At 34.7% G+C, this 13,373-nt stretch overlaps 3 protein-coding genes across 4 annotated transcripts in view; 1 reads left to right on the forward strand and 2 right to left on the reverse strand.

Annotated features, from left to right (window-relative positions):
- The window catches only part of rnaset2l (ribonuclease T2, like), a 10,271-nt gene extending 7,986 nt beyond the window's left edge, over positions 1-2,285 (reverse strand). For both annotated transcript variants that reach the window (XM_007245984.4, XM_049467301.1), the window contains exon 1: positions 2,103-2,285. The gene's annotated coding sequence lies outside the window, so the exon portion shown is untranslated. The remainder of the gene's footprint in view (positions 1-2,102) is intronic.
- Positions 1,537-6,199, forward strand: LOC103022652 (cytochrome c oxidase subunit 7A2, mitochondrial). Its single transcript, XM_007245981.4, has 4 exons — positions 1,537-1,687; positions 5,030-5,116; positions 5,844-5,928; positions 6,028-6,199. The coding sequence occupies exons 1-4, from the start codon at positions 1,673-1,675 to the stop codon at positions 6,087-6,089; spliced, it is 249 nt and encodes an 82-aa protein (XP_007246043.1). The 5' UTR covers positions 1,537-1,672; the 3' UTR covers positions 6,090-6,199.
- A 1,174-nt stretch (positions 6,200-7,373) lies between these two features.
- chp2 (calcineurin-like EF-hand protein 2) lies at positions 7,374-12,551 on the reverse strand. The gene is made up of 7 exons (XM_007245980.4): positions 12,287-12,551; positions 11,133-11,205; positions 10,949-11,029; positions 10,474-10,598; positions 10,145-10,206; positions 9,563-9,685; positions 7,374-9,204 (listed from the first exon to the last, which is right to left on the reverse strand). Exons 1-7 carry the CDS (start codon positions 12,351-12,353, stop codon positions 9,151-9,153), a joined length of 585 nt encoding a protein of 194 aa, XP_007246042.3. The 5' UTR covers positions 12,354-12,551; the 3' UTR covers positions 7,374-9,150.
- Positions 12,552-13,373: the final 822 nt, after the last annotated feature.

Consider the following 13,373-nt stretch of genomic DNA (forward strand, 5'->3'; position numbering starts at 1 on the left):
GGGAGTCAAACAAAGTTCTTATAGGCCTGTTGAACCAATCAGAATTTTAATTACGGGGAGGGGCGGGATTGACTCCCAAACACAAACTAATATAAATACACCTGCTTGTAATTTATGTTACAAACTATACATTTGGAATGGAACTTACTAAATACCAGATACAATATGTTTACTGTTACTTTACTGAGGACAGCATGCAATACAGCCCATTACCTTTTCGTCATATTTTATTATAATATTACAGACTGTAGTGCATGTTTTATCCTTTTTTAAATATGGTCCTGTGTGTCATATAATTTGTGATTGCTCTGCAAAGGATGAAAATCTTGAAGGATTGTTTTTTTTTTTACAAACCTGCTTCTACGTGCATACTATCATGCTCTTGGTGGAAATGTATAAGATAATGTTGACAGTGAGCACAAACAAAAGCAGATTTTAGCCACTTTTGGTTATAAAAAAAAGTTTGTTTGTGGTCATGAACCTGGTTAAATGAATAGGAACAGCTACTTTATGAGAGAGCTTACCTATTGGTTATTCACAATGCCCACATTTATGAACCACAACTAAACACTAATATTGAGCACTGCTGATTTATAGAAATGTATAATCACCCTGACCAGTCCTAGGAAGTGCTAGTGATATTCTGCCAACATTTTAAACTTTCTGCAATTGTGAAATAGCTGAAAAGGCCTTTAGCTGGAAGGCCAGTATCAGGTGTTGTTTTTTCTGCTTTTTATATTGCTGAGCTCAGCAGAGCATTCCTTCTTATTAAGATTATATATCACATTGTTGATTTGGCCATTCCAACATTTTCTGTTATCTTGAGAATTTCACCTCCTTTATTTGTTATGAAATAGAGAGGGCATAGGCCACATCTGATCATGAAACTGCAGTGAATCAGCAAACTGTCCAGTACCTTTTAAGCTTGTGTAAATATGCAAAATACTGAAATACTGATCAGATAGTCCTTACCTTGTATAGTTAGGTTTTTTATTTTATTTTTTATAGTCTTATATATTTTCTATTCTTCTGTGTTTTGTCTGAGTATGTTTCTTATTGTATTGTGTTGTTGCTGCTGGATGCCTAAATTTCCTTCGGGATAAATAAAGTATCTATCTATCTATCTATCTATCTATCTATCTATCTATCTATCTATCTATCTATCTATCTATCTATCTATCTATCTATCTATCTATCTATCTATCTATCTATCTATCTATCTATCTATCTATCTATCTATCTATCTATCTATCTATCTATCTATCTATCTATCTATCTATCTATCTATCTATCTATCTATCTATCTATCTATCATCTAAAACACATTAAATTCCACGCTGAATCTATTACTGTTGAAAATATAAATATGATAGTTGATTATAAATGTTTGTCTGTTTTTTAAATGGAGCTATTAACTTACATATTTTTGAAATAGGTTATTTCAGCCACTGTGTTTTATTTGTTTAGATGCACAGCAGGATTAACATAATGTTTGCAGTGTTACTCATCCCTATATCAGCTGCAGCTGTGGAGCAGAGCACTGTTAAGAGTTTGTTCCCTCCAGTCCACCATACTTGGCAGCCATTCAGAGGTGCTGTAGTGTGTATGTGCGTCCTTGTATGGGCCCTGGACAGACAAGCAGCAGGAGACCTGACAGAGACCAGCGTCTGACATGAGGCACTTACTGGTAAAGATCTACTTATTATTGATCTATTTTTTATGTTTTAGCTACAGAAGGCTTCTTATTCACAAAAAAAAAAAATAATACTTGGAAAAAAACTGATATGATCTGGACAGCAGCAGCAGCAGTCAGACTGACCTCTGTACTTAGTCCAAATTATGACTTGAAAATCAGTCTTTTTTTGGACAGGCACCTATTTAATAATTTAATCAAATCTCACTGTGTTAGTGTAAAACCATGCAGTGGCTGTAGACGTAAACTGAAAAGTGCTGGATGACTGCAAGCCAGAAATAACCCGTTAACTGATATGGAGGCACTTGTTTATGAGGGAAGTAAAGAAGGACTATATAGCAGCAGTTTGTTGTATAAATTCAGCTTTAAATCAGAAACCAAGTCTTGACTACCTTTAAAAAATACATACCATATATGTTGTTATCAGATATCTTTGAATAATTGACTTCTCTCTTTCTCAGATATTTTATTGACTGTTCCTATAAAGTTTTCCTTGTTAAAAAAATCATTATATATTCACTATGTAAAACTAGTTCACGCAGGTCACGTCGCTGTCACACACTCCAGGTTTAGCACTGCGTACATGTGAGCACGCACATACACTCCTGAGGAGGGGGTCATCTGCTCCGTCCCACCCTCTATCTGTAAACTACATTCTGATTTGTCAGTTCTCTGAGACTACCACCAAATCAGCCTCCAGATTCATTTGCTCATATGACCTTGGGAACCACATACTGTGTAGTAAAGCTGTGCTGTGTTTTGGATTAATGTGTAACAAGTAAGGCAGATGACTTAAGCAGTTTTGGATATGAACTGACAGTGCTACGAATATACAAGTTCTAAACTATATAACAATAACTAGGCTTCCCTGTGAAAAAGTTACTTTATTCAGAAGTATTTACACAGCATGTACAGTATGTACAGAGCAGCCCTAGTGTCAAACAAAAAAAAAAGACAAAAATTAACAGCAATTTGCTATTTAAGCTTCTAATTTACAAAAAACTTTACAGAGTCTGAAGGTTCTCCCCCACATAAACTACAGGACTTTAAGTCCCATAATTCACATCACCTTGCCATGTTCAATAACATAGAATCTTTGCTTTAGGCATTTTTAATTTTTAGACTGCATTTATCCGCCATGTTCTGCTTCTTTTGCTAACTAGATGTAGTGCTAGGGATGGGCATAAGGCTGGGAGGCTAATCTAATTAATTTAATGAATGGAATCACTGTTTTAATGTGATTTGATGGGATAAAATGGGATAATCGACATTGTACCTCTTAACATATAGAAGCTGCCAGAGTAAATCTCAGCAGACAGACATATGCTTCTGTCAGAATCCTGTAAAAAACTTGTGTGGCATATTTTTTCATATCACTAATATGTGTAATATATTTATAAACTATTGGGAACTATTGGGGAAATGTAACATTAAATAATGCTAAGTAACATTTCCTAGACATCTGAACTGCTACATCACATAAATATGATCACATGAATATAAATACACTGTCTAAGACACAGATTTGCCATAATAAAAAAATTTGGGTCTGAAATAAATGGACCTGTACTTAAAATATATAATATTAACAGCAATAATAATAGTAATAGTAATATTCATTAATAAAAAATAAAAGGCCCAGTCCTAATATGTACATACACTATCAATGAAAAGTTTTAGATCACCCCATTTTGTCTCCCTTTATTCTTGCCATTTAAGCTCCTTAGGTCCAGTCAGTAAACAGAAACACTACAAAATCCAGTGTACCAGTAGTATGTAAAGACCAGTTGTGGAGGGTGAGAAAGCAGAACTTAAAAAGACGTACTTGTATAATTCTGTACATGGAGTGTGTGACAAATGCAATTTACAGAATTGACACAATATTTTAGGAATCTCAATATCATGCAATTTTAAATCCAATTTTCAGGAAACAGAGGAATTACAGTCACTTTAACAATGTAGTTATTAAATCTTTGTAAAAGTTACTGAATCGTAACATTAAAATGAACTAAGATTAACTAAATAAATGGGCATATTTAGACCCTAATGGTCTATATAGTTAATCATTGACAATGGTATAAAAAATACTAATGGTACCAAGCAATTAAATTGGAATTAGTATAATGTAGTATAGTAACGTATACTATACTTAGTATTGTATAAATAGTATAAACTAAACTATATACTTTAAATAAACTATTATTCAATTCAAAGTATTTATTTGAGTTAATCATACAAACCACCTGCTGCAGTGTATGTTTACATCTATAGTAGCTGAATCATAAACAATGAAAAAAGTGATTTGTCCATTCAACTCTAAAAAAAAACTAGCAGTAACAAACCTTTAATTCAGGGTTAATTCAACTTAAATGTAAGTGATCTGTAAATGGACCATTATTTGATTTAAAGTCATTTCTAGGTTAAACAGGTTAAACAGATTAACCACATTCTACAAAATGAATGTATGAGTAAAAAACATTTTTATACAGTTCATTTTATATTTTAGAGAAACAAGGAGTGTAATCACAGTACGTGTTGGAAAGAGGAATGTGTGGAGAAAAAATAAACTGTTCTGATAAAGGGCTTCCCACCTCATTGTTTAGATCAGAGGTTCAGATTTGTACAGCTGAGGGTGGTAAATTCTCCGCATTTGAGTTATCTGAGTTGATGTAACTGCAGGAAGCAGCAGCAGGATCCATTCTTAAGTTTACATAAGAATCTTTCAAGAATCTTCAAAATCACACTTGAAATTCCAGCAGGGCAATGACCCACTTCCATACTTAAACTTGAGTGTTTTTGCAGATGCATTTAAATCTGTGTCATGTATAATGTAAAGGTAAAAGGTTAATATTTAAGGGGTTGAGTGGATTTAACGGTTCAATGAAACTGCATAATTGGCAGCTTAGCAAAGATTCAAGGTCACTTCACATAATTTAAAAGAAGTCTGTGCAAGCATTGACCCTCACCAGCTTGGTAGAAGGACAGCACAATAAATAGTTTTTGCACTGCAATCGCAATGTGCACATGCAATAAAATGTTGTGTGCAATGTCATATTCAAACATCTATCTAGCCCATATCATTAATTGTTTTATGACCTGTTGGATTACTGAATTCAGATCATTTTTCTGTTTCTTTTAAATATCATATTAATGTAAAAGCAGAAATAAAAAATATTGCAATATTATTGTTAATCATGCAGCCCTAATTGACAGCTTTGTATGTTATGGGAAGACCTTACGAACAAGTAAGAACTAGCCACAACAAAAACTGTCAATAAAAAAACTTGCCCAATCCTTACTGGCAGCTTCAAGTTGTTTTCTGTAAAATCCCTGCAGAGCCTTCAGCGGGTGGCCACCCGGGCCTTTAACACAACAGCCAGGCAGATGAAGAACAATGTTCCAGAAAAGCAGAAGCTTTTCCAGGTGAGCTGCATGTAGTGGGGAAACAATGGGTTTGAAATGAAGAAGAAAACTATGAACATGACAACATTTCAATCCATTTAAAGAAAAGATCATGTTTAAAAAGTTTAACAATCGTAATATAGAGTTAGTGTAAAGGTTCTATACAGAGAACTGAACAGCCAAGCCAAGAACTGCTTACAACCAGCGATTCACTAGAATTTCATTTTTGACTGAAACCAGATTACTGCATGTTTGCTACTTTTTTCACCATTGCATAAATTTAATTGCTCAAATACATTTTTCTCCAAAACTACTGTTTAAAAATATTCATTGGACACTTAACACTGACATTCCAGCAGACACACCATCATAGATGAAACACTTAAAATAAGGTAGTAATTGAGTGGAATAAATTAATAACTTATTAAAATGAGCATTTTATTGTAAATAAAAAAAAAGAAAAAAAAAATGGTTGCAGTTCCTAAATGTTTGATAGGATATTTTTGTTCCCCCCTCTGAATTATACCTGAAAGTCTACACTTCAGCTGCAGTCTGGTATCATGCAGAGCCCAAATCATGAAGATTGTGTCACTATCTAAATATTTATGGGCCTGTTTCGAAACTCTAAAGAAGATAGAAGGGTTTCTTTTTAGTGAACTTAGCACATTGAAAAGAGCCTTTTGGAGTGAATCTGACATTTGAGACGAAAGTTTGTCTATAATGCAGTCTTTAATCATGTGCTTTCCAGGAGGACAATGGCCTGCCAATCCACATCAAAGGAGGAACCACTGATGTGCTTCTCTACCGCTTAACAATGACTCTCACTATTGCTGGTAAAATACTAAACACAATGTGTATTAATATTGTTTCAGTAATGTGTTGTCCTGTTGAACATTGCCATGTTAATCTTTTCTCTCTGGCTCTGCTTACAGGCACTGGACTTTCCTTATACTGGCTTCTGGTGGCTGCGATGCCCAAGGGCAAGTCAGACTAAGGACAGCACATGAGATTACTGTTAATACTTTGTTACTTGAATTCAATTGAATTCACTTTCATGCTGTAAGAAATACAATTCCAAATAAATGTATAGGTTGTGTAAAATAATGTGCAACTAAGACTCTTTAATACTGTAGCGTTTGGTTAAGTTCAGCTTACTCGCTTATGTCTTGTAAAGTTCTGACTGAAATGGTAAATTTTCTTTTTGGGGCTTATTTACCAACAATTCTTCAGAAAAACATTTTTCTTGGGTCTTTCATAAAGAACAAATTAAATACAGTTTGTCAAAAGGTACTGCAAATAAGAACCCTTGTCTTAAAACACAGTCATTGCTGCCCCTCTGTGGCCAAAGGTATACCTAGCAGGACATCTGAGGGAAAATAGAGGTCAACTGTTAAGTTTTAAGCTTTGGATACACTACATGAGTTAAAAAGTCAGAGCAGATTATAAACAGACTGGATATTTTACATTACACAACTTTTTTTTTGCAGATTCTTATAGAACACGCACTACACTACTGCGCAGGATAAACTACATGCAGAGATATGCTGCTTTTTGTGCAGAAGCAAACAAAATACATGTTAATAACATTGTTGGGTAACGTGGTGGGTTGGGAGACGTGGTCAGCATGGTCTCTACACATTACATAAAGATCTGGAAGTAAACATAACACTTGGTCGTATTATAATGTCACTGTTTGTTGTGATAAAACAGGGCTGGTTTCAGTTGGATGCTGAGGATGACTTTAGAGGTGTTTGAGATCCTCTTTTCTGCAATTGATATCGGTTGCAATTTCGAGGTTTAAAATCGAGTCTCAGCCAATCGTACAATTACACGACTTTCACCCTGACTGCACGAGAGTCTGCAGACCAGAGCCAACTAGCACAGACTCGCCACAACTGCATATTGGTGTTAAAAATCAAATTCACGCTGCAATCAAATTCAATGCTGCATCAGCAGCAGCTAGAAAAGAAGCGGTGGCTGGCTTCACATATATCGGAGAAAGCATGTGTTAGTCTTCACCCTCCTGGTGTGTTGGGGCTTTACTTGTGATAGGGGGAGTCCTAATGAGTGGGTTGGGTAATTGGCCGTGTAAATTGGGGAGAAAATGGGAAAAATTAGAAATAAAATTATAAAAAAATAAATATATATATATAAATATAAAAATAATAATAAATAAATCAAAATCAGTCGTGTAACTCTAGTTTTAACAGTCAAGAATTTTGATTTAATCTCCATATAATAATACAATCCCACACACTCCCACTCAATGTCATACGAGGAAAGCATATATATATATTTTATTTGATTCAACATTGGCATTAATACAAAAGCAAAGGCTGCATTTCCAAAAACAAAAAGAAAGAAAACATGCTTTTAAACTTAAGAGTGACTTGCATTTTTGTGTTAATTGTTTTATCCACAAGATCTCTTCAGGATTTCTGAGGTAGATTATTACTTAAACATTGCAGGAATCCTCAACATTACAGAGTGCATACATAGGAAATACTCAAAACAATGTTCATGACAAAATTGTGTCATTGTAGATTTTTTGCTTTACAAAAATGAAAAAGGTAAACATTATTTGTGAGGTTGCATCTCTTCCATTGGTTAAATAGCCATATGTAGTGTCAACTGATTTCTAATTCATTCTAACGACCATCATAGCAGCAGCTACTATTGATGAGAATCTAAATAACTCACCTCTGGTTTTAAGTAATTTAGTCACTTTTGTCCTTTTACCTATTTTATTAGCAGTTAAATGTCAGCAGATTTTTTCCGTCATAATATTTTATGTTTTGGAATTTTCCTATTTTCATCAAATTTCTTCATCTGTGCTTTCAATACTGTGATTGTGATTAAGGATGCCCCAAAATCACAATCGACTTTTTAAATAACAATCCTTCTCGTCTCGCTGTAGTAGAGAGCCCTTTGGCTTCATTAATAGACATAATTCTTAGCTGCGGCAGAAGATAAAACACTTTAGAGTCTGTTTTACAGTGGAACACAAAAATGTAATGTTCTTGTGCTTTTACTGTTATATTCATTAAGGGAGATATATGCTCCCAGCTTGTCTTTACTCTTAAATTATGCTAAAATGTATATGTTCTGTTCTACCAAGAGAACTGTGCTCTTTTGTGTTTGTTCTAAACCACACACACCATACCACATGCTATAGAAAATCAAAAGAAGCCCATTCACCACTTTATAAAATACTTATTTCACAGTAGTCACTTCCAGCGTGTTCCGCTACAAAAGAGTGATTTTACTGCAGCATTTTAAAGGAAATTAGTGCTGAATGGTCAGGCAGGTCAGTCAGACTTAATTGTAAGATATTAATCATTGTATAAAGTGTACAAGAATCTTTAAAAAATGTTACTACCAAACAAAATAAATCAGTTTACAATGTCTCAATATATACACTGCTCACTAAAAAGAAAGTTTTTATTAGTATTTACTAGTGTTAATTAACAGCACATTATTTTTACTAACACAAAGATTGGATTGGTATAGGGCCAATAGTCAGCATTAAAATACTCTGATCAGATTGGAGCGAAAGAAACTTAATCCATATTTTTCAATTTCCTTTTAGTTTATCTCTGCCTGCTTTTATGTATATACAAGTAGGACACCTGCAGGTAAGGTAATATAGGTTTGAGTGTATTCCCCAGAACAACACTTTAAGTGACATTACAACTAGTCCAGTCTTAAAATGGAAAATTCAAGCAAAATCACAGTAAACCAAGGCAAATTCAAAATCACAGTCAGGTATCAAAACTGTCCAATGTTAAACACCTTAAAAACCTTCATGTAGGTACATTACACACTATACATAATGCTCCAAGCTGTAACAGGCATTATTAATAACTGCATTCCAGTAAATATCATGATATAAAGCATTGTTTTGTCATTGCACAATAAGCATGGAAGTATTAAACAGTGATAGGAGTAGGAGGCACTGCAGTATTGGAAAATAATGAATACCTCTGAAGACTCTGAGTGTGTCTAAAATACTAAGACTCTTAACTTGCTGTTGCTTCTTCAGGGCTCAGGATTCTCTAGCGCAGAAAACGGATACTCATCTTGTGGTCGATGTTGACCTTTTCCAGTGACTAACAGCAACAGGAAAACAAGATCAGGTATTAGAATGAGTCATGAAATACTGTCACGTACATATACGTACAACATACATTTGTAACTTATACAAATATTTATAATGTATGAAGTAGAGCTGGGCGATATGACTACAAAACTCATACCTTAATATTCAATTTATTCCTCTGAGTAATGGCTCATGCACATGCTTACAAGTTATATAGTTTTAAAAGCAAAGAAATGAGACATTAGTCTATATATATAAAATTATATAAGTTTAAGAGTTAAAGGGGATACAATTCAATCAATGGTCCACACATAAATGTACTACTTTTGTGTTATGTATGGACTCACAGTGTATATGCAGTGTTTTACCTTTCGGAACTCTTCAAAAGATATGGCATCATCTCTGTCCAGGTCTGCTTCTTGAATAGTTCGGTCTGCTATGCTCTCCAGTTGTTCCTCAGTGACCTGTTTCTCCAGCATGGCTCGGAGAACCTGTCAATCACAATCATCTGTCAATCAATGGCTTAACTCAGGCAGATACAAGCACTGTAAGGTGCTACATTAGATAGAAATGCACTGATTTGGTACTAACTCCCTCACAAATTCTCAGCTTAATGGAATGAAATCAATATTTTTTTCCATTATGCAGAGTTTAAGGCTGTCACAGATCAGTAACCATCCATGTGTCTGTAAGATGTCTAATTGAAGTTAAACTGTTAAATTGATTCCATCATTACCAGAATACATATATGACTAAAGGGTAAGACTAAAGGACATCCAAGACTGAAGTGAGTGTAGACTCACTGGTTTAATATTTTAATGTACAAAAGATGAATGACTTTTGCTGTTTAGGACACGGAATACTTTGTAAAAAGATTTTGACTAATAATTTCAAAGACAGGAACACAATAAACAACAACATACAATTGTGACATATTCTTATGCACCAACCTGTAAAAGCTCATTTCTGGAAATCTTGCCATCCTTGTCCTGGTCATATAACTGAAAAGCAACTGTAGAAAAAGGCCAATTGGTCAAGTACATCATTATCTGTCTTATAAAACATCACATGCAGCAGCTGACTCATTTGTCAAAACACTTTACTGGAAGGCAAAACCCAGTAAATTTCTATGTGATCATGGCTGAAAGCTTTTCCAGAATTATATCTCCCAGAAAATTACAGCAACTCCACGTTTTGTATTAGAGATTTATTTCTTTTGTGTGTACTAGAACAACACATGACCATGACTGTAGGTGAAGGTAGAGCAGAGTAAACATACATTTAAGCTTGTTGATCCTGCTGTTAATAGGGTCTGGTGAGTTGGGCTCTTTGGTCCTGTTATTGTCAATAGGACGAAAATGCGCCAGTATCCTCACAAAGGATGAAAAATCCAGCATCTCTTGGCTGAAACACACACGCACAAGCACATGACATTTAAAAGGAGGTTCTGAAGGGTTCTTTAGTAAATGGCAGAACAATGATAAGGCTAATTAGGTGCATTTGCCTGTAAAAATTATCTTTTAGATTATGAAAATATAATCTATATTGTTTACATAACCTTTAAATTGCTATGGTGGACTCTAACAGCCCTTTTCTGGTACTAAATAAAACATGTTGTGCATAAAATGTAATTAGCTTATGTTCATTTTCTGCAATAAACCAAATATTGTTTATATTTTATACCACATTTACTCAGTAAATCCTTGTCATTTTAAAAATTTAAATCTTATTAATGCATGTAAAGACACTCTTACCCTGAGGAGAAGAAGGCTCCAATTATTCTGTCACAGATAGGATTCAAGGCCAATTCCTTTATGGCTTCAAAATCTTGGGGACTTAAAAAAACAAAAACAAAAATAAACCAGACTCTCAACACTGGATAAATCATACCTAGTCATATCTAGCTGATTTATTTTAAATTATTTTGATGCATCTTACCTTAGATAACCTTTCTTGTCTTTATCCAGAGCCTCAAACCGTTCAAATAACCGAGCGAGGTGAGCAGAAGTGACTGCAAAAAAAAATGGGACAACATTTTATAAGCCACATTACACCATACATGAAAGTGCTTCAATTAGGGAATGAAAAACTGTTGTTCTGTCAAATTTTTGTCAGACATTATATTTTTAAATAAAGGTGTATTAGGGTTGGATGAAATGGCCCGAATCTCTCACAGGCCCTTCAAAAGTTGTAGAAAGTTCCCTACAGCACTCATTTTAACTCATAAAGTTGCTTAGTGACATATATCGAACATATTTATCGATATATCGAACATCTTGAGAGCATCAGAGAACAGGGTGTGGTTCTGTCCTTTTTAATCAGATCTTATTTACAGTGTGTCTTATTAGAAAGCAGCTCGGTTTAAAGTTTATATAATAAAACAACAATGTTCATTTTACGCAAATATATACCTATAAATAGCAAAATCAGAGAAACTGATTCAGAAACTAAAGTAGTCTCTTTATTTTTTCCAGAGCTGTATGTAATACTGAATTTCTACATAGCTAAGCTAGGTTAGCTAGCAAGCAACCTGGGCAAAATCTGTCCCAGTTTTAGGGACACCTCCTTCTTCTTATTTCTGAACATTTTATTTGTAATGCTTCTAACCAAATATCTAGTTAGGTTAGCTAAGTTAGGTTAACTGACTAAAGGCGTGGAAAATGTCACAGCAGCTGTCACTGCCTGTCCACCCACAGCCTCATCTGAGCTCACATGAAAACACACAAACAGAGCTAGCCTAGGTTAGCCAACTATCAGTCAATTCCCACACTCTACAGCTGAACACATTAAATGACCATATATTTAAAATAATCTGTTGGTCAAAATCAGCTAGAAACTAACTTACACCATATATGTAAGCTAACGTTACTTAAAAGAACAGAACAAACACGTCATTAGGGTTATTCATAAAATATGTTCTTTATAAAATAAGCACGTTAAGCTAACCTAAACAACCTAAGCCAGTTAAAATCACTTTTAGACTTAATGTAAAGCTTTTAAAGCTCAGTCTAACGCGTTTGAATCAAAACACAGTTTAAAAAAAGCGATATATTCGTGTATGAACCCCAATTTTAGCTTATTTTGTTACTTACAGCCCGTTTCTTGAATTAACTCGTCCGCGTTGGGGATTTTGGAGAGGGTGGAGCTGGTCGAACCCATTTTAAACCCTTGTTTTCAGTCATAACCTAGATTTCACACATTTCTCCATCGCCTGTAGGATTAACACAGTTTTAACAAAGCTTAAATCACCAAAACATTCACGCTATAACCGCAAAATCTCGGCAGAATCGACAGCGTACTAAAGCTTCTGTTCGCCTCACAACGGACAGGATATCTGACCAATCCGCATCCACGCTTTCTAGTGGGGGAAAAAAAAGGCGCCGTTATTTTTATTCCCACCTCTTTTCCGAACAGTCCCGCATCCGAGCGCCACGATTGGCTAGAAATTTCTTCAGTAGTGCAACACGATTGGATAGCGCTTTGACAGTTGCGCGTGAGTGTGAACTACTAGCCAATCCTAGCGCATGAGGCAGGACGTGTATACGAATACGAGTGGGAAAAACAAAACGTGGTCCAGCATGAAAAGTATTTGCAGTAATCGGCATTTAAAACGTAGCATTTAATACAGAAATAAACTACAGCTGCTCTGCTAATAATGGTCCTGCTAATAAAATAAAGGGAATGTAAAGAAACAAGCCATATAATACATATACATCATATACATAACCAAAACAAAACCCACACAAGCTTATTCATGTTACTGTTGTGTATAGTATATAGTATCGAAGTAGAATTACTTGCACGTAAGTTTGGAGCTTAAAGAACACTTCAAATTCTACTCGTCACTTTTTTAATAGAGCATTTGTACTTTTACTCATGTCTGGTCTTGCTATTAGACTCTTTAGCCAAGAATACCAGGCCACAGCAGACCTGCAGCAGACCATTCCACTCCCAAAACAAGGACTAGTTTTTCCTGCTCAATATTGCCTAAACAAGTTCATCAAGTCTTTTTTTTTCTTCAAAACACTGTCAAAATAAATTCTCATGAAAAACATTTACCTTATTGATTTCTCCCCAGATAACAAAAGAAATCAATTTTGAATCAACGTTCATTTTTCTATCCCTGATGCAACATATTCATTTATTTGTGCACATTGATTTTATGTCGAAGTATTATAC

The sequence above is a fragment of the Astyanax mexicanus genome, chromosome 18 (genome assembly GCF_023375975.1).
Source record: "Astyanax mexicanus isolate ESR-SI-001 chromosome 18, AstMex3_surface, whole genome shotgun sequence".
In the NCBI taxonomy this organism is placed as follows: Eukaryota; Metazoa; Chordata; class Actinopteri; order Characiformes; family Acestrorhamphidae; genus Astyanax; species Astyanax mexicanus.

What these genes read in the sequence shown, in the direction of transcription:
- LOC103022652 (XM_007245981.4), top strand. An exon ending in AAAAGCAGAAGCTTTTCCAG is followed by an intron (nt 5,117 to 5,843) that starts GTGAGCTGCATG and finishes TGTGCTTTCCAG; the next exon opens with GAGGACAATGGCCTGCCAAT. An exon ending in AATGACTCTCACTATTGCTG is followed by an intron (nt 5,929 to 6,027) that starts GTAAAATACTAA and finishes CTCTGCTTACAG; the next exon opens with GCACTGGACTTTCCTTATAC.
- chp2 (XM_007245980.4), bottom strand. Translation starts at nt 12,353, where the DNA reads ATGGGTTCGACCAGCTCCACCCTCTCCAAAATCCCCAACGCGGACGAG. An exon ending in GACAAGAAAGGTTATCTAAG is followed by an intron (nt 11,030 to 11,132) that starts GTAAGATGCATC and finishes TGTTTTTTTAAG; the next exon opens with TCCCCAAGATTTTGAAGCCA. An exon ending in GGAGCCTTCTTCTCCTCAGG is followed by an intron (nt 10,599 to 10,948) that starts GTAAGAGTGTCT and finishes TGTGTGTTTCAG; the next exon opens with CCAAGAGATGCTGGATTTTT.